Genomic DNA, 19,355 nt, shown 5'->3' on the forward strand with positions numbered 1-19,355 from the left:
AGCCAGGTGTTGTGATTAATTCACATTATGGTGGGTTTACAAAGTCGGGGTTTAATTCCCCAGGCCACACAGCACTTCTGTGTAGAGCCAGGATTCCAATCAGGGTCTGTCTAACCCCAAAGCTCTTTGCTACCTCTCCATGCCTTCCCTGAGGGGCTTTGAGTTGGGGTCTGCTGGCCTGGATGCCCTGGGTGTGAGGGAGCACAGGAGAAGGAGAAGGCTGGATCTTTCCTAGACCTTCAGAGTTTGGTTCATGGTCAGGGCCCAGGGTAGAGCAGGGTCATTCTAGCCTCTTGATGACAGTGTCATCAGTTGAGATCCCAGAAGCCAAAAAGTTGAGGGAACCTTGCCTGGGATGGAGGCTCAGATGACCTCCTCTGGTTGCAGAACCCGGGGGACTATAGGATGGACACCACACAGGACCTTGTGGGATGGGGAGACCTCAGTTCTAAATTGTGCACCACTCCTGCCCAGGCATGCCTGGATGGTTCTGGCCCCTTTTTCTCTCTCCAGTGTGGCCAGCCATATGCTCAGAGAAAGCCAGCTCTCCTTTGTATTAGCGTGAATAGAACAGGCTTAGGACAGCTGCTCTGCTGCTGCTGCAGACCCAGGGCCAAGGGCCAGCCAAGGTCATGAAGAAATGTGCCAGCTCTCAGGGGTGGGGTGTAGGTAGTGTTTGTGTTGTGGATCTGCATTTCTTTTGCCACAGATGGAAAAGGACTTGCTCCATCTGGGTCCTGGGGTCCCGTTCCAGCTGTCTATAAGTGTCAGGCCTCCTCTCTGAGCCCCGATGCTCAAGTGGAGGAGGAGGGTGTGGGCCCAGTGATCGCCGAGTCTTGGTGGTCGCTGCTAGTGGAAATGCCACTCTGGCTGTGAGTGCAGGCTCCTGAAGGGCCCATCCTCCCTGGGTTAACAAATGCGTGCTTTTGTGTGTGGCTCTGTCATATCTTTGCACCCTGTCTGGTGACCCATACTTTGGCACCACCTGATTTTCATCTGGGTGTTTTACTCACATTATCTCCTCCTCCTCCTCCTCCTCCTCCTCCTCCTCCTCCCCACATCCCTCTGGGAGAGACAGGATGTTTTACAGAGGAGAAGACTAAAGTTGAGAGCGGTCAAAGGACTTACTCAAGGTCACACTGCAGGAAGGGGTGTCCTGACTGCTAGCCTGGTCTGCTGTGCCCTGCTCCCCACCCTGAGAGAGCAGTCAGTAGCCTGCTATTACTGTGGCGGGTCGGCGGGTGGTGGTGGGGAGGCAAGGACAGTCGGTGGCGGAGTGGGAGTGGAGACCAGGGTGGTGGGCATGGCAGGTCATTCAGTTCAGTCTTCATTACTGAATGGCCTGCCGGAGATCACACTGCGTCTCGGGCACTGGCCAAGAGGAAGACAGAGCTTAAGGCAGTGTGTGTGTGGTGTGTGTGTGTGTGCATGTGCATGCGCTATCTGCCTGGGTGGCTTCCCCTGTGCTCCCTGTGTGGGTCCCTGCCTCAAAGGTGAAAGGGCTCCCCAGTCTTCTAGCCGTTAGGGCTGCTTAGGTGTCTGCAGGCACCTGACTAAGGAGGCAGAGGCATGGCCGCCCTGGCCCATTCCCTGCGTGGGTTCATACTATGTGCAGCTGTGCGTTCCCGGTGGTAGAGTTCATCTGGGGTAGGTGGGGGCTGCGTTCACCTCCCCCTTTGACTCTTGGAGGAAGGCTTCCTTCAGAGCAGGGGGTGGACAGATGTCACACAAAGCTTTCTGCAGCTCAGCTGTCTGTGGCTGCTAGGTGGAAGGGTGGTGGGTAAGGTTGTGCTCCGAGGGGCAGGTGGGAGCTTCAATTTCCTGTGGGGTTGAAGGGGAGGTGGGGGCAGTCATGAGGGGGTGAGGGCAGGGCTGGGGGCTGCCACTTACTGAGGACAGCCACGATGATGATGGTCGCCAGGCTCAGCAGCGCTGCGATGATTGGGACCCCCACCTTTTTGAAGGTCTCCAGGGGAGGAGTTCGGGGTTTGCGCAGGGGGGTGACATCTGTGAGGCAGAGGGACAGAGTCTGCTGTTAGCACTTGGAGCTCACCCCACCAAGGCTCACAGCCTACCTGCCCTCTGGCCATGGGGCTGAGCCGCAGAATGCTTTGGGGACAGTTTTGCTTAGGACTGGGGTTTTATTCCTGCAGACTGGGCTTAGCTTTAACAGCTCAAGGTCATCCCCCCTCCTTCACTTATCCAGGCTTGTCCATCTTTCACCTGTGCCCCCCAGAGGAGCCTCCAGAACAAGATGTTGTCTCTTTGTCTTGACTTAGCCTATTTTGCAATGTTTCACCCTGTCTGGTCTGCCCTGCGTCTGCCTAGGGAGAGGCAAGTACTCATTTATTTTACTATCATTTATCCTCTTTTCTGACTAAACTTTAGTTAAACTGTAAGCTTGAGGAAGGCAGGGACTTCCAACTCATTTCATGCTTAGTAGAGCCCTGATACGTGCTTGCAAATGAGCACATCCTGACGGTCTCCATCTCCAGCTCAACAGATAGTGAGTCCCTAGGATGGTCCTCGTCTTTAAGGAGATGCCATTTTGGGGGAAGAAGCACACAAGGACAGAGTTGCCACTATCTCTGGATGCCAGCAAAGCACTTAAATGTGGTGGGGGGCTGGACCAGCTAGGCAGAGGCCTGGTGATCTTGTCTTGTGCCCCAGATATAACATGGGCAGGTACGTGTTACAGAGGCAGGACTGGCAGTGTTGGTCCACAGAGAGTCTTGAACACTATGCCGGGAATTTGGGTTTTATCATGAAGGCAGTATGGAGCTATGGACAGCTTTGGCAGTAGAAAGATGTGATCATTTTCATATTCAGAAAGGTGAATAATTCACTGGGGAGGAGGTGGATGGAAACAAGTTTGGGGTTAGGGTGACCAGGTAGGAGCCTAGAGGTGCCTAAAACAGAGCTAATAATAACTATATTGTCTATTCATATGGTTATCCAAGGAGATGGTACCAGGGCCAGGATCTGAAAAGTTAAATTCTCAGGAAGTATCTGAGATGTGTCCTCTTGGATCCTCTCTCCTTGCAGGCAGTAAGCTGGGGCGGGTGCCCGGGGCTTCTCCAGGGCGAGCTAGGGCAGGAAGTCTGGCTGCCTTGAGTCCAGGGAGGGTGATAGGTCAGCTCTCTTCTCCTCACCTCCCTGTAGCTTGGTCTGTCACCTTCCTTATGAGGCCTTCCTGACTCCCTTTTGAATGGTAATCTTCCAATGTTACCTGTCCTCCTGCATTTTTAAAAACACTTACCAGCTCTTTACATATTCTGTATTTTACATATTGTATGTATTTTCCATCCCTTCCTGTACGTTTCTGAAATGAAGACTTTGAAGTTAAGGAATTTTTCTTCTTTTTTTCTTCTTGTTTACCTCTGAATCCCAGGTGTCTTCAACAAGTATCTGCCAAGTGAATACATGCATCGCTCTTTGCTTGATCTCTTAAGCGCATCCTTCCCATTTTTGTTCTAGGTCTGGTTTCCTGGCTTGAATGAGGGCTGGTGATAGTCTGTCTCGAGCTCTTTCCTCAGCTCTTTAAGAGTGGAGAATGGCATCCAGCCAGAGACGGGTGCTCAGGAAATGCTGATATCATTGAATCTGTTGAAAGGGAAAGCATCGGACAGTGTCTCCTCAGAAAGAGAGTTGAAGCCTCAGACACAGAACTCAGGCCTGCGGGGCGTGGGCTGGTGTTGCCTGTCCCGAGCAGGCGCCAGGGAACTTCTCAGTCTTAGCAGGTATCTCTTGAAGTTTCCAGCAGTTAGTGTGCAGAGCATTCCTTTTCCCCGTGACCGTGGACATGGCGACATTCTGTTTATCCCTCCTTTATGCGTGATTTATTTATTGAGCGTCTTCTGCTTGGGACGCGAGGTGGCTTATTTCCTCAGAGGTGCCTCAACTCTTGGGAGCCCCTTGCTAGATTCCCCTGTCCAGGTCCCTATGCCTCCCTGATGTTCTCAGGGAGAACAGCATCAAGAAGGGTAGAGTTTTCTGGGTTTACATTTTATACGTAAAGTTGACAAAGCACCATGAGCTATGACGAGCCTCCTGGCCTGCCACCATTCCTTCCTGCAGCTGGTCCTGCCCACTGCGGCAGGACAGCGCCTCCCAGCACATTGCTGTCATCCAGTCACATCCCTGCCTGAGAACCCTCCATGACTTCTGGATCTAGACCACTTTCTTCTTCATACTTGCAAAGCCACCGTGATCTGGGGCCACGTGGACTTCCCACTTGCCAGTCCTCAGTGCTACACGGACAGTTTCTGCCCTGGTCCTTGCACACCTGCCTTCATTCCTACCTCTGAACCTTTGCTCCTGCTCTTCCCTTCACCACTGAAACCCTCATCACTTCCTTCTGTTTTGTGATAGCTTACTCCGGTGGGGACTTTGTCAGAGCTTGCCTGATCCATGATGCTGTTGTCTCTGATTGTTTGGCATTGATCGCTCCTTCTCGAGCTCCCCCAATGCAGGCATTGGTAGCAAATCTAACTTGGTGGTTCTCAGGGTTATTCAGGTGGTGGAGCCCTTGGATGTCTGGTGTTCTCTGAGGACACGGGGGTCTATCATTCTGTCTAATTCCAGAGTATAAACTAGGCACCATCTTACTTGCAGAAGGTTACATTGTTTGTGATCATTATTAAAGTGGGGTCCTGAAATTGTTGCAGTAAGCGGGAGAGTATGACAGATTCCTTGTGGATCTGTCATACTAATTTGTGCTTTGCTCACTTGTCTTGTGGATCCAGCAGGCTATTGGGAGTGGTTCTCATTGGTTTAACAAAATAGAGTGGGAGGGCAGAAAAAAATCCCTTAAATTTGGGAACGCTTTGTCTCTTAAATTATTCTTCTCCCGTAAATCAGGCAAATACTATCATTTTCTAGTCTACCAGGGAAAATACCTTTGTCCAGCTTGTTCCATGGCAGTAGGTCAGACTGGCAACTCTTTGAGAGCAGGGACTCTGTCTTAACCTGCTGTTTTAGTCCAGCATCTAACCCAGACCCTGGCACGTGGCAGGCATTCACAGAGTTGTTGAATGAATAAGAAAATGAGTAACTGAATGAATGAGTTGGAGGATCACCGCTCTTGGGGTTTTAGGTTTGTTGGTCCTATTACCTTGGAGACCATGCTTCCTACTTCTAGAATTATCCTGGACCTTAGAGTTGCTTAAAACATTTTTGCTGAATGATGAATGAGTGGGTGGATGGAGATCTTCCATAGTGTTTAGCCCTCAGTGGTGGTGGTGAGGGGGTGTAAGAGGTGGATAGTATTTATTTGGTAACTGACTGAAACTTGGAGGCTGACGTAGACAAGGCAAAGCTGGACCTGAGCTTACCAAGGCTGTTCAGGGGTTGATCGCTGTCAGGATCCTGTAATTGAAGGAAAAACAATCTGTGAGTGGAGAGAGGGAACCTCTCAGGCTGAGGCTGAAGGCTCAGGACAGGCTCTTGGTTCTTATTTGCATCCCCTTCTCCCCGCTGAGTCAAAGTTGGGGGCTCAGTGATACCTCACTGGTTCTCAGTTATATGTCTTTATTACATGGTACAACTAGCTTACTAATTGTAGCAGCTAGTTAGCAATTATGGAAATGATTGGCTGCTGGGTTGTTGTATTGCTGGGTTACTTAGGATGATTCTGCCCTGCTGTCTGTTTTGGTCAACTATTTGCCTACTTTGATAGATTTAATTCTGTAAAAACCTGGACACTTCTCAAAAGGGGGTACTTCAATAGTCATTCAGGGCCAAAAGATGCTCAATGTCATGGCTCACCAGGCAAATGCAGATTCACACCACAATGAGATATCTCTGCAGAGACACCAGAAAAACTGAAATTAAAAAGACTGATAATACTAAGTGTTGAAGAGGATGTGGACTATTGGGACTCTTATACACTGTTTTCAGGAGCATAAATCAGTACAGGTACTTTGGATCTGCTAAATCTAACTATGTGACTATTCTAGGATTCTATGACCCAGGAATTAGCCAGGAGAAATGAGTGCATGTGTCTAGTGAAATATCTGTACAGAGATGTTTGTAGTAACTGCACTCCTAATAGCTACAAATCGGAAAAACCCAAATGTCCATCAGTGGTGGAGTAGATAAATAAGTTGTGGTATATTTATATGATGGAATATATTTCAACAACAAACATAACCTATTGCTAAGTGCAGTGACCTATGGACTGCTCTCACAGACATAGCAGTGACAGAAAGAAACTAGATGCTAAAGAGTGTACTCTGTGTCTTTCATATATATATATAGATTTTAAAAGATGAAATTGACTTCTCGCGATACAAGTCAGAATATTGATTACCACTGGCTGGGGAAGTGGGGCAGTTATTGGAAGCAGCACAATGGAAACTTCTGGAACGCTGGAAAACTTACAGATCTTGATCTAAGTGTTGATTACATGGGGGCATGTATGTTTAATATTCACTGGGGCGTATACTTTAGATTTGAGCACTTTACTAAATACATGTTATACTTAACAGAGCAAACAAAGACAAAACGTTACTAGAGCACTACGGTACTAGAGCATTACGGTTTCTCTAAGTGTACTCAGATCACCGTGGACACACATACACGAACACAAGCCTCTGTTCTTCCAGTTACACTGCTGCACGTGTACATTCAGCACACTCACAGCCATATAGGGTCGTACCCAGAAGCCGTGCACACAAGGCTCACATATGAAGTCCATTCACCCCTTTCCTGCAAAGCAGAGGATAGGGGAGGGGACTGCCAAGGCTCATGTCTCATTCTTGTGCCTCCCAGAAAGCTCTCTTCTCTTAGCTCCCTTTGCAGTCGCTATAGGAGCCTGATTCCCGGGGCTGGGTGAGCAGCAGGCCTGCCTGGGGTCTGGGTCTCCATCCTAGGACTCGTCTGCTTGCGGTGCTGAGGTCATGACAGTTCCACTGGTAGGTGGAGATGCTGGAGGACTCTGAATGTTTCCACCTGGGAATTTTCCTAGTCCCATTTGGGGGTGATGGGCTTCATCTAACCTCTGGGTGGGTGTCCCAGATTAGGTATGGTTAGCAGCAGTGGGAGAGGGGGATGTCCCTGGATGTTTGTTTCCTTGGCTGAGTGTGGCAGACATAGCCATTGGGAGAGGGAGCTCCTTTCTTTCCTCCCAAACTCTGTAATCTGCTGGAGGGACGTGCCTGGCTTTGCCCTTTGGTGGCATGAGGCCTTGGGTGGCTGGGAGATGTCGCAAAGGCAGCAGTCTCTGGAGTCTGCAGAGTTGGAATATAGGTTCTGCGTCTCAGTTGTGAGTCTTGGGTGTGAGATAGTTAAGCTCTCTGCGCTTCATGTTCCCCCTCTGTAAAGTGGGGAAGGTGGCACTGGCTTCAAAGTGCTACCATGAGGTTTAGGTGAGCTATGTAGTGGGACGGCCTGGCTCACACAGGCGCACTGCACTCCCTGCGCTCCCAGGGTCTTCCAGCATTTGCTGCAGAACTTTCCCACTGGGCAGTCATCCTTGTTTCTTGTAGCGTTTGCACCTTCAGAGTTTTGCGTTGGGCTCGTACCCAGGAAAGACCAGAGAGATGTTGTTAAATGGAACTGGACTCTGGGCTCTGCCCTGTGGGTCATTCCTAGACCCCTGTCCTCTGCCATCTCCAGGGCCTGGAGGGGGGACTGTTTCCAGGGTAAAGATGAGAACAAGTCCTACAACACTGCATTGCTGTGGCTGCCACGTTGGGTAATAATAGTTATCAATAGTACTTAATCTACCTACAATCACTGTGTAAGAGTTTACCAAATTCTTTTGTCTGACTCGGTCAGGTTCAGGGTTGAAAAGGATCCCAATTGTCTGATAACCAGTAGGGGTGGCTTTAAGTAATTAAGTATTCAGTGAACTATTTGACAAGGCCCTGCTCTGGGAGCTGTGCATTCAAAGACAAATACTAAGTGCAGTAGGATGGCAGAGTTGCCCAGACAGGCCAGGCCAGGCCAGGCCCTGCCCTCACCTCTGGCAGCTGGGGAGTGGGGGAAGGAGGGAAAGGTGTGAGCAGATAAAGCTGGAGCGATGAGTGCCATGTAGAGCGAAGCGGCGATGGGAGCCTGTGCCTGGTGGATACTTAGAGCTGGAGGCTTAGGGAAGGGGCCAGGGTGGTTAGATCTTGGCCTGTAGGCTGAGATCTGAATGCCAGGGGGGGAAGGAGAAAACCTGATGTTGGAGGGACAGAATAAAGACCAGCAAAGACAGGAGGAAGGAGAAGAAGGCTGGTGGTGGGGAAAGATATCCATGCTTGGAAGGTCTAAGCAGAAGGGCTCACCAACTGACTGGATGCTCTTGGGTTTCAGGGAGCAGGTAGGAGGGTATTTGCTGAGGGGCGAAGGCTGCGAGATGGGCAGGTTGGAGGGGTGTCAGGAACAGCCACTGAGTGGCCCTTGCCCAGCAATTCATTCTTTCTCGCTGACTCTGCTTGTGCTCACATGCCTGCATTAGTTGAGGTAGGTAGGGCAAGTCTCTTGTTTATTATTAATTCAACAAATATTGACTGTATGCTTTTGATGGGCCTGGCGTGATGCTGGAGACTGAGACACAGAGGGAACAAAAGAGGCTTACAGCCCGCACTTTCTTGATTTCTCATCTGTGAACAGGAGTGACCTCAGTACCCCTTTAGCTAATTAATATGTTTTTTTTTTTTAAAGATTTTATTTATTTATTTGACAGAGAGAAATCACAAGTAGATGGAGAGGCAGGCAGAGAGAGAGAGAGGGAAGCAGGCTCTCCACTGAGCAGAGAGCCCGATGCGGGACTCGATCCCAGGACTCTGAGATCATGACCTGAGCCGAAGGCAGCGGCTTAACCCACTGAGCCACCCAGGCGCCCTAATTAATATGTTTTTGATTGTGATCCACTGAACAGGGCTTACACAGAAAACATCCCACACCTTTTTGAAAACAGAGAAAATAAACTACATCAAAACTACAAGCTACAATGACAGAGACTTTGACAAATTGGTAATTCATCATCCCTGGTGTCTCCTACAAGACCTGGCCCAGAGTGGGTATTTATTTATTTTAAAAAAGATTTTATTTGATTGAGAGAGAGAGAGAAAGAGAGAGAGAGAGAGAGAGAACATGAGCATGAGTGGGGGGAGCAGCAAGGGAGAGGGAGAAGCAGGCTCCCCGCTGAGCACAGAGCCCGGTGCAGGGCTCAATCCCAGGACCCTGAGATTATGACCTGAGCTGAAGTCAGACGCTTAACTGACTGAGCCACCCAGGTGTCCCCAGAGTAGGTATTTAATATTTGTTGAGTGAAAGAATTAAGGAAAATGTCTTGGTTTCAGGGCCCAGTCCCAGGCTGACTCGTACATTCATTCACACATTGGAATATTAGGGTTTTTTATTCCACACATTGGAATATTATGCTGCAGTCAAAACAAATGAGCTACGGCACCACAAAATCCCATGGATGACATTAGTAATTTAACATTAAAGTAAAAAGCAAATCCCTGGAAGATTACATGTAACACAGAATTTTTTCCATAAGGAACTAGGAAATGATAAACATGGGGTTTACGTTGAGGCTTATTTTCCAGGGGGCTTCTAGCACATTTCCTGGTCTGGCAAAGATGTAGAATCAATATTTGTTGAATTCCTAAACCTGAGAGACTTGCCCACACCCTCAGTAGGACTGGGGCTGTGGGGTGTGGGTGGGAGGGCAGGAGATCGCCTGGTTAGAGGCAGCGCTTGTTTGGGGTGCTGAAATAGGAAGGCTGACTACATTGTTAAAGCCCCAGCTAGAGAGATACAAGGGGGCCCTGCGTGGGCCAACAGAGGAAAATGTCATGAATCCAGGATTATGATTCATCCAGTAGTGTGCCCCTGAGATTCAAAGAGAAAAAAAAGCGGTCTCCTGGCTGTGCTGAGGGGTCCAAGGAGTCAAGCTCTTGTCCCCCATCCTCCCGTGCTCTACTCTGACTCTCATGTTGCCTGAGTTCTTCGTCAAGTGGCCTGCTCCTTGGCTTTCTTGACGCCTTTCTGACAAATATCTCCAACACAGTGAGATTAGACATGATGGGTTGCCAAACTTCTGGGAAGAGGAGCTGTGGAAGGTCACAAGCCTCCAGGGTCATGGGCAGGGAGGGTGGGTACATTGAGGTTTATGAGCAGGGACTGGGGAATATTCGTATCAGTTACCTTCCTGAGCAGGGTGGGGACGGAAATGCATAGCAGCTGTGTTGCCTTTCAGCCCAGAATTCATCCCGAGTCAGGGCTGGGAGTGGGGAGAGATGGGGCTGAGAGATGAGGTAAGAATCTTACCAGATAATGTTCAGGAACCTGGCCCATCCCCCATCCCTGGGTGAGTTCATGCCATGATCATGGGAGGCAAAGGGTCTCTGGGGACCATTCCAAGCAACTTCCTAGTTTCCTAGACCAGGGAAATTCTTAGCCCTAGAGTTGTGGAGGGAAGGCACTTGAGAGACCACGAAACACCCACTGTGTGCCTCCTGTTTTGTTGGAGGTGTCTCAGTGTATCCCCAACTTGAACTCTGCCCCTGGCCACAGCTGCCACAGCCCAAGCCTAGCCCAGGCCCAGCCAAGGCACCAGGCTTTCCTGTGTTGTTGGGTTGCTGGCTGGGTCAGGCCTGTCTGCTGTGTTGATTCAGTCAAGCTGTGGGGCCCTGACTCATGGGCCCAGCCCAACTCCTGTCTGACCTAGGGGTTCATCTGGGAAGGAAGCTCCTGGATTACAATAGGAGGACAAAATGCTAGGCCCCCAGAGCCCAGAAGGGCCCAGCTGGAGGAGGAAGTTAGAAGGTAGGTGTTAGAAGGCTAAAAATCACCTAGTGATGGCTGGTCTCACTTAGAGAATTATCTTTCCCTGCTTTTCATTCAGTTGCTGGTCACAGAAAGACATTAATCTGAGACTCATGTGTAGAGGCTGAACAATTAACTACTGCATTTGGGGATGAGTACAGAGCTTACAATATTTTGCACAAATGCTGTCCCATTTAATCTTCAGAACTACCCAGAGAAATTATCCCCATTTTCTAGAAGAGAAGACCAAGCCTCCTGTAGATTTAGTGGCCTTAGAGCAAGTTAGGAACAGAGCCAGCTCTTGGGAGTGAGGGTTTTGGACTCTGTGGACTATTGTTTTCATTCCCTTCCAGTACCCTCCCCATTGATATACAGAGATTACCCCCAGCATCTCCCCAGCCCTCCCCAGATCCCCAGGCAAACCCATCTCTGCCTGGTTCTTAGCTCTGCCAAGTCTTCCATCAGCAAGGGTAAGCACACCCTCCCAGAGTCTGTCTGGGGAAGGGCTTGTGGCTGTCCTGGGCCCAGCAGGGCCTTCACTGTTATTAGCATCCCTCCTTCCTCTTCAGCTCTTCTTCCGCCTCTGTTTATTTACCCTCAGGTCCTGGTATTTCAGATTTTGGAGAATCCTGGTTGGGTTTAGAGCTAGCTCATGGGGGATGAACCCAGGCCCTGTGCAGCTCTTATTTTAAAATGAGGATGAGCATTAATTTGCTGCAGAGAAGACACAAAGAACCAGCCTGGGGAGTATAAGTTCTCATATTGCCTTATCTTTTGACTTGCTTGGTGCCTCTGGGCACACGCCTCAACCTTTCTGAATTTTGGGGTCCCTAGGGTAATTGGAAACTCTCAGAGATGGTAAAGCAGATAAGAAGGTTAATAACCATGTGTTGAAACAGGCAGGTGCTCCACCAGGCTCGTAATGAGACAAAGAAGACGTGGTAGCTCACAGAGGCCACCAGAACAGAAAGCCTAGCAAGTTCCTTTGTCTGCTTTCCTTTCCAAGCTGCCTGCCCCTGGGTCTTATTTTTCTCTTCCTCTCTGCACTGCTGTCTCTGAGCTTCCTTGTTCTGGAAAGAACTCGGGGCAGAGCTCGGATGACTGGGGTGCCAAGGAAGGGAGAAAAGCGGAGGCTCCGAGGAAAGGGGCTTTCTGGCTCTGCTCTGGTGTGCGGCAGTTTTGGGCTCCTATGGGGGCTTCCCATGGTCCCTCAGGGAAAACCTAGAGGCAGAAATGCTGCTGTTGCTGGGTGATGGGACAAACAAGTCCTTGGTGGCAGCTAGGTGGCAGCTAGGTTACCTAGGCTAGGGACACAGCACGGGGGAAACCCAGGGGGGTGGGTGGGGAAGTTCTTTGATGATCCAGGAGACCCAGAGACTGCTCCTAGACGGGAGGGCTGGGCCGCTGGCAGGCTCAGGTGCTTAGGGGCGGCTCTGAAGGGGCCTCTCACTGCTCTCTGACCCTGACCCTGACCCTGACCCTGCACTCCACTCCGACCCAACAGCAGGTGGCTGTGCGCTCTCCACCTGCAGGGGCGGGCAGGACAGTTGGATGCCTTTACCAGGCTGGGGCAGGTGTCTCCTGTCTTGGGTGCTTCAGCCATGACAGGTAAGGCGAGGAGAGGGGCCGTGAGGGCGCGGTGATTGTGAGTCAGCAGAGGGACAGGTAGGAGTTTCCCTGAAATGGGCCTGGCCCTGAGTACATGGAAAGATCTTGGAAATGGCACATCATGCTGGCTCTCAGGGGTCCTCTGAACGAGTAGCCTGTCTCCAGACACATTCCCCTGCCCAGGCCATGCACAGGTGGGTGTCCCAGCTCTCACATGCTGGGGCCTCCGCGGACGTTGCCTGGCGCAAGGCGTCCTAGCAGCGCGTTTTCCTTCAGGACTGACCTCGAAACCTTCTGAGCCACAGAGGTGCTGACTTGTTGGCAGTTTGAGCTGAACACCTCAACCCCCATTGTAGTGCACAGTGGCTCCAGGGCAGGGCCTGGGGCAGCCAGTCAGGTGGCCTGCCACTGTCCCGCTGTCAGCCTGCTGGTGGGTTGCCCTCCGCTAAGGGTCAGGTTTTGTGTCTAGGCACAGTTCCCCACTCCAGGTAGAGCCGTGGGAGGGGGTATGGGTGTAACTATTCCTGTTCCACAAAAGGGGAAGCTGAGGCACAGAGTCACCGTGCTTTCTCTCTCCAGGTCACACGGCAAGCCCAGGTGAAGGGCAGGAGTGAGGTATTGGTGCATGGCGGTGGGGTTGAGTTGAACTTGCCTCCGGGTAATGCTGCTGTTACCTGTAACTCGTACAAAGCCCTCAGACGTCCTTCTCTTGGTGCCCAGGGGAAGGAAGACCGTTCTCTGCAGCCTGAGTTCTCCACAATTCTACTTCTCTCAACTTTCTGCTCTGGGGTAGGGGTTGGTGAAGCCCCCTCCCTCCCAGGAGTGTCTGTTGGAAAGGAAGACGTGTCCCCCATCTCTTTTGCACAGCTGAGGGTGGCATGTGGGCAGTGGCTGAAGGGGACACGAGAGAGCCATCGGGAGTCAGGCCCCTTGGACCAAAGGTGACCTGCAGGGGTTTGCCTGACAGGCACTCTCCGGGGTTTGCTTTTAGGAGGGGCTGCTGGATCTTAAAGCTTGGGGAGAGGGGAGTGTTCTCTAAATGTTGCAATTTACCTGAATGAAAGAGCTTCCACCCAAGGCATGGCCTGATGTTTATGAAAGAATCCTAGTTTGTTCTGCCTTCGAAAAATCATGCTCTCTTCTGCTTGTTCTGGTCTGTCCTTTACACTTTGAGGAAAATGGTGTGGAGGGAAGAGGGCTCTGGCGTTCTAAAGTGGAACTCTAGTATACCTGCTGAGACAGTGATTTGGGCAAATCACTGGGCATCTCTGGGACCCTGAGATGTTTCTGCCTTTGGAAGGGGGTGTGACAAGTTCATGATAAAACTGGAGAGTGAGAAAGGTTCTGGGAGGGGCTCCAGCTGCCAGTAATCACGTGCCTTTTCAAGGCCACAGGAGCCCTGTGTGGTTCTCTCCTGGTTTTACAGATTTGTTCATGGTCCCCCTCAGAAGGTTTTCACATTTCAAGGGGTCTCAGCTGTGCTGCTCAGACAAGGGTGGCCCCATCCCTGTTCCTTCTGAGCTGTGTGTTAGGAGCTCTGGCCTGAATTCTGCTCTGCCCCTTATGAGCCATATGTTTCTAGGTAAGTGACTTAGTTTTGTCATCTGTAAAATGGGTAGAGTGTGATCTGCCTCCTGTGGTTGTGAGTATGGATGATCTAGATGACACACATGGTGTATCTGACTCAGGGCTTGGCGTACGGAGGAGTTGAGGACCTGAACATTCAAACAATTGTGCCCTCAGTTCCAGTTACCCCGGAGGGCTAGGGAGCAGAACAGCACACGGCGTTTGAGGCGGGTGTGCCTGGCAGTGTTGTTCAGGGGCAGGACTGAGTGTTCTCACTTGCTCCGGATGCTCCCGGGGAAGCAGCCTCTGGGGGCCCAGCTTGGCTATCATAGCGAAGAGCTGCCATCTCCTGGCAAACGTCCTCAGTGACTCTTGGGTCTCTCATCTGAACTCCAAACTCGGGATCCCTTAAGAAGTGCTGCCACCATGCCCAGCGGCTCCTCTGCACCTAGTGCTGGCCAGTGACATCACTGATGCTCCCTTGTGCCACTTTCCTGCCCACCCAATAACTCCGTGAGGCCACATGAGGGCTTCCTCTCTGGGCTGCGGTTGGCTAGAGGAGGCTGTGGACGGAGCACAGGCCTCAGGCCAGGTGTTCAACGGCTGGGAGCCTCTATTTCCTGTGTGGTATGTGTGTGTGTGTGTGTGTGTGTGAGAGAGAGAGAGAGAGAGACGATTGATTGATTCCAAGTCTTCTTAATGAGACCAGAATATGCATATCCTCTAGCACATTGCCTGGTATACAGTAAGAATGCCCTAATGCCAATAATAAAAACAACAACAATAATAAGACTATCTAATCCATTTGGTGAAGCCCTGTTCTGGGGCTTGGTTATACAGCAGTGAGTGAAAAGGACAAAGGCCTTGTGCCCATGAAGCATATATGTTACTATTTCTTATTAGTAATTAGTAACTATTACCATAGAACCTAGTAAGTGCTTGGCATAGCACAAACTCACAAATCCTTTCTTATCTGTGGGAAGAGCCTGGCAGAGAGCCTTGCACATGCTTACCAGGCATTGCACAGATGGCCGTTGGTGTGATTTCCTGGGGCCAGGGCCCTGTCCTCAGGAGGGAATTGGGCCCTGGAGCACTCTGGGCTGAGAGGGACCAGGGCAGTTAGGGGTCCTGAGATGATGTCACCTGACCTCTGCAACCTCTCTATGAACAAGTGGAGGAGGCTACAGGCCAGAGAAGCAAAGACCTTTGGTAGTACAAATGTGGTCCTTTAAAATGGGTAGGGGCATCTCAAGGATGCAGCCAAAGGGTTGCTCAGGATCAGTAGGGGACATTACAGAAAGACTTGTCTGTCTATCTGTCTCTTTCTCTCTTTCTCTTTCTCAGGAAGGGAAGATCATCTAAGCAACAGAAGGTGTGTGAGTAGAACTGGACAGTGTAGCTGTCCCTGATAGACCAGGACAAGGCCAGAGAAGGGGTATCCCTTCTGGCATCCCAGGGGACTTGGTGGAGACCTTTGAGGTTGCTACAAGAGGATGGAAGCAGGACAGGAGTGGGTGGGGGTCCCAGGCTCTTTTCCACATGGGTGTTCTATGTTAGGTTTCAATGGTCAGTGGGCTATGAGGCTAAAACAGTTTTGGGGAAAATACCGACTCCTTTGAGAAGACCTCTAAGGTCCTTTCCTGAGGGTCTGTGACTTGGAAGAGCTTGTTTGTTGTTAGCCTGGAGCGTCTGTTGCCCCCTCCCACAGAGGAGACTAGTCCTAGGCCTCATTTAGTTATTATTTCCTCCTTCTAAATCAATTTTCTATCCTTAATGATCTCATGGCAACTTGGGTTGTTTCCCTAAGCAGCCCTGGGTATGAAACTTCCTTCGTCTTCTTGAGAAAGTCTAAGTTAATTCTGCCCACTGGTTTTTCTTGTCTGTGTGTTCACTTCCTCCTCATGACCTTTGGTAGGCTAGTGAGGGATGAAGTCTCTTGGAAGAAAGGACATCATCTTTCCTCCACTTGGCTGTGTCAGCTGTACAGTCTTCATTCAACGCACACTTTATATTATAAAGTGGATCAGCTTCTATGTAGGGAGATGGTTCTATAGTTACTAGTGCAAGTTCAGTTTCAAGGTCTAGTTTCCAGTTGAGGTCTATGGGGTCACATCTTGGTGGAGGAGGAGGGCATAATGGAAACTCTGGGCACTTGATACTGAAGTCCCAGAGCTTAGAGCTCCTGTCTTGACTCTTGGCAGAATGATCCTTTCAAGTCCTCAACCTCTTGAGTCATGGGATTTCCTCATCTGTAGAATGAGGAGCATGATGTCTCCAGGAGTTGGTATAAGATTCAGGGAGATTCTGGTTGTGAATGTGCTTCTCAAGCTGCAAAATGCTGCATTTGCTGCATTCAGGTAGGGACGAGATGTTGCTGTTGTCATTCTCTTTAGACCACTGGGGAGTTGTACCCACCAGGAGAGATGCTACCAACAGCCTGGCTGTGCCTGCCTCCCTGGGGATCCAAAATAGGAATGGAGGCCCCAGTGTCAGGGTGGGAAAGGGACGGAGGTGAGGAGGGGTGACCTCAGCTGCGTTACCCTCTCTGTGTGGACATCCGTGGGGCAGCAAGTGGCCTGCCCTGCGTGGGGTGGGGGAAGCTCTGTTCCGTCTGGGAGTACATGGAACTGAGAGCTCTGATTGTGCATATTCTTCTCTGAATCTTCAGGCCTCTTCCCAATGCCTAGCACACAGTTTATGCTTAAGGAACACATGCTGAATGAGTGAGCGTATATTATAAAGGAGGAAATTGAGATCACAGGAAATGCCTGGAGCTATGGTGGGCTTGGCCAGACGGGTGTGCAGGACATGTTGTGATGGGAGACTGCTGATATGCTGGGCACGTGCCACCTGTCTCTTGCCCTCTTCCTCAAGTGTTCCATTCACCCGCTACCCTAGGAGAGTTTCTGGTTGAATGTGGATTATGCCGGGGAGCTGGCAGCTGCTTCGGGAGGGAGTGGTAGGGAAGGGGTGTTGAGCCCTGTTTTGAGCTCTGCTTTGAGCCCTGTTTTGGTTTTGAGCCCTGTTTACCAATTTCTCTGCTGCAATTGTGATTGTCAGAGTTGTAGGCTGGGAGGTGGAGGGAAGCACGTACCGGGGGGATTGCCACATTTGTTCTGCTCAGTCTCTCTCTCTCCTCCCTGGGGCTTTCAGGCAGGCTCAGGCCTATCCCTCTCTCACCCCACCTTGGTAACAACTCTGCTAGAATTTGGGATCTTTTCCAATTGGACTTGGCTAACTTTGTTATCAGTGTCAGATAAATCAGCTGGTTGTGGGAATTCAGTCTTTCATCATTTATTTGTTGTTTGCTCACAAATATTTATCCTGTGCTTGCTGTGTGCCAGGCCCTGTGCTAGGTTTAGGGCCAACAGGTGGACAAGACCCAGTCCTTGAGGAGCTCACCATCTGGCAGCAACAGATTTAGACAGAACTGTAGCAGACAAATGCAGTTTAGGTTGTGGGGTGGGGTTCACTGTCTTGGGGAACGGCTCATGGGAATTTGAGGGGTTTTACTGAGTAGATGTTTTCATCTGGTCAATAGGGAAGGCTGGGGGAAATGCTGGGAAATCTGAAATGCAGATTCTCAGGCCTGAGAGCATGTGTCTCCTGCCTTCCCAGGCTGGAACATTTTTCCAGGGTTCCTGAGTCCTGTTTTTGTCTCTTTCCCCACCGTCCCCCTTACTACATCCCTACCCCTTCCCCCGCCCTTGGAATCAGCTCCTCCTCAGATGCTCTTAGGCTGTGTCAAAGAGCCAGGCTAGGGCGTGCAGGGTGGTTGCTGCCCGCGACTGCTCGCCTTCATAGCCATACACCAGGAAGGCTGGAGGGAGAGAGGCCAGGGCCATGGAGGAGACCTGAGTTCTAGACACTACTCCCTGTCAGGAGCTGGGCCTGGGCTCTCTCCAAAGGCTGCAGGGGAGGGGCCCTGGGAGGTGGAAGAGGGTCTGGGGGACGTACTTCCACATTCACATCTGCTGTTCACTCTGTCCAGAACAGGCCCTTCTCCCCACCCTCTGGGCTGCTGCAGCCCAGGCTCCCCTGATCCCTGACAAGGCCATGTCCCTGCCCCAGCTCTCACAATTCCTGGTGTGTTTCATCACACCACGTGTGTCAGTAGTTAACCGTGAGTTTGTGTGACTGTCCCTTCCTGCCCTCCACCCCTCTGGACTCTGAACTCCATGAGGGCAGGACTCGCATCTGCTTTCTCTTCCCTGTGAGGCTAGAGCCAGCACAGAGGAGGCCTGTGGCCCATGCTGTGGGATGAATGAATGGATGGAGCTAGATGCTTGCTGCTCTGTCTGGCAGGGAAGGGTGGCCTGTACCAACTTCTGGACATGGTTCCACCTGGAGTGTGAGACTCCGGCAACCGCTGGAACACCTTCCCTTGGACACTGTCCAGGCCCCACTGAGCTCTGTGGCTTGGCGGGGACCCGGAACCCAAGCTGGATGTCGGGGCCTGTGTGACTGCCCTGGGGGATCCAGCCCTCAGCTGTGTTCCTCTCTGCCACTGGTGCTCGCCGCTCCAGCCACAGTGCCTCCCAGTCCCCCACACTGTCACTCTTACTGTTCAATGCTGTCCCTCTGCCTGGGATACCCTTCCTGCCATCTCTGCCCAGAGAGAGCCTGCTCATCCTTCAAGGTCCAGTGCAAAGTCCTCTTTCTTCTGGGATAGCTTCCTGACTGCCCTTGAGAGAATTCCCTGCCTTCTCTGCTCCAGGGGTATCTTGCAGTCCTCCCTGGGATTAGACTTGCCACATTCTCTCACCATCCTTTGCTTAAGGAACTATCCTCCTTCTGGATTTTGGGAAGCTACAGGGCAGAAAGTAGGCAATGTGCCCCTTTGCCCCCCTTCGCCCCCCTTCCTGCCTGGTGGCTGGACAGTTATAGGGGCTGATTCAATGGTTAGGTGGATGGAACTACTTTGGGGGTCACAGCATCAAGCCCCTTGCCCAGATAGTGAGGGGATAAGGGGAGCAGGCAGGGACCTAGCCCTTCCTTGCCTATCTTGCCTTCTAGGATCTTTCCAAAGCTGACTCTGTCTGAGGTGGGCCTGTCCGTGCTCCCAGAACCCCCACTGCCACAGGTGGGCGTGCTAGACCTGCCATGTTCCTGAACCCAGCCAAGCCTAGCAGCCCCCTTGGGCTGAACCAGCTGGCAAGGAAAGGGGGAGAGGGTAAGGAGGACCTTCTTCCTTGGGAGCATCTGGGCCAGAACTGACCTCAGGTGTTTAACACTCTGCTCTGGTGGCTTCTGGTATATTTGGAGCATCATGTGCAGTAAGGAGTCAAAACCAGGATAGGGAGGCTTCCCTCTGGGGCTCAGCTGCAGCCGAGATCACAAGGGAACTATTCTCCTTGGGGACAGAGCTTAGGCTCAGACCTCTGCCCAGGGCCTTCCTCAGCTCCTGCTTTCTG

At 51.2% G+C, this 19,355-nt stretch overlaps 1 protein-coding gene across 2 annotated transcripts in view; it reads right to left on the reverse strand.

Annotated features, from left to right (window-relative positions):
- TMPRSS4 (transmembrane serine protease 4) overlaps positions 1 to 19,355 on the reverse strand; it is a 33,978-nt gene that overhangs the window by 12,639 nt on the left and 1,984 nt on the right. For both annotated transcript variants that reach the window (XM_004749933.3, XM_045080479.1), the window contains exons 2-3: positions 5,334 to 5,367; positions 1,891 to 2,007 (exon numbers count right to left, since the gene is read on the reverse strand). In XM_004749933.3, the coding sequence (XP_004749990.1) occupies positions 1,891 to 2,007; positions 5,334 to 5,367 (151 nt within the window). The remainder of the gene's footprint in view (positions 1 to 1,890; positions 2,008 to 5,333; positions 5,368 to 19,355) is intronic.

This window comes from Mustela putorius, unplaced genomic scaffold (genome assembly GCF_011764305.1).
Source record: "Mustela putorius furo isolate JIRA1106 unplaced genomic scaffold, ASM1176430v1.1 tig00000460_pilon_pilon_pilon, whole genome shotgun sequence".
Lineage (NCBI taxonomy): Eukaryota > Metazoa > Chordata > Mammalia > Carnivora > Mustelidae > Mustela > Mustela putorius.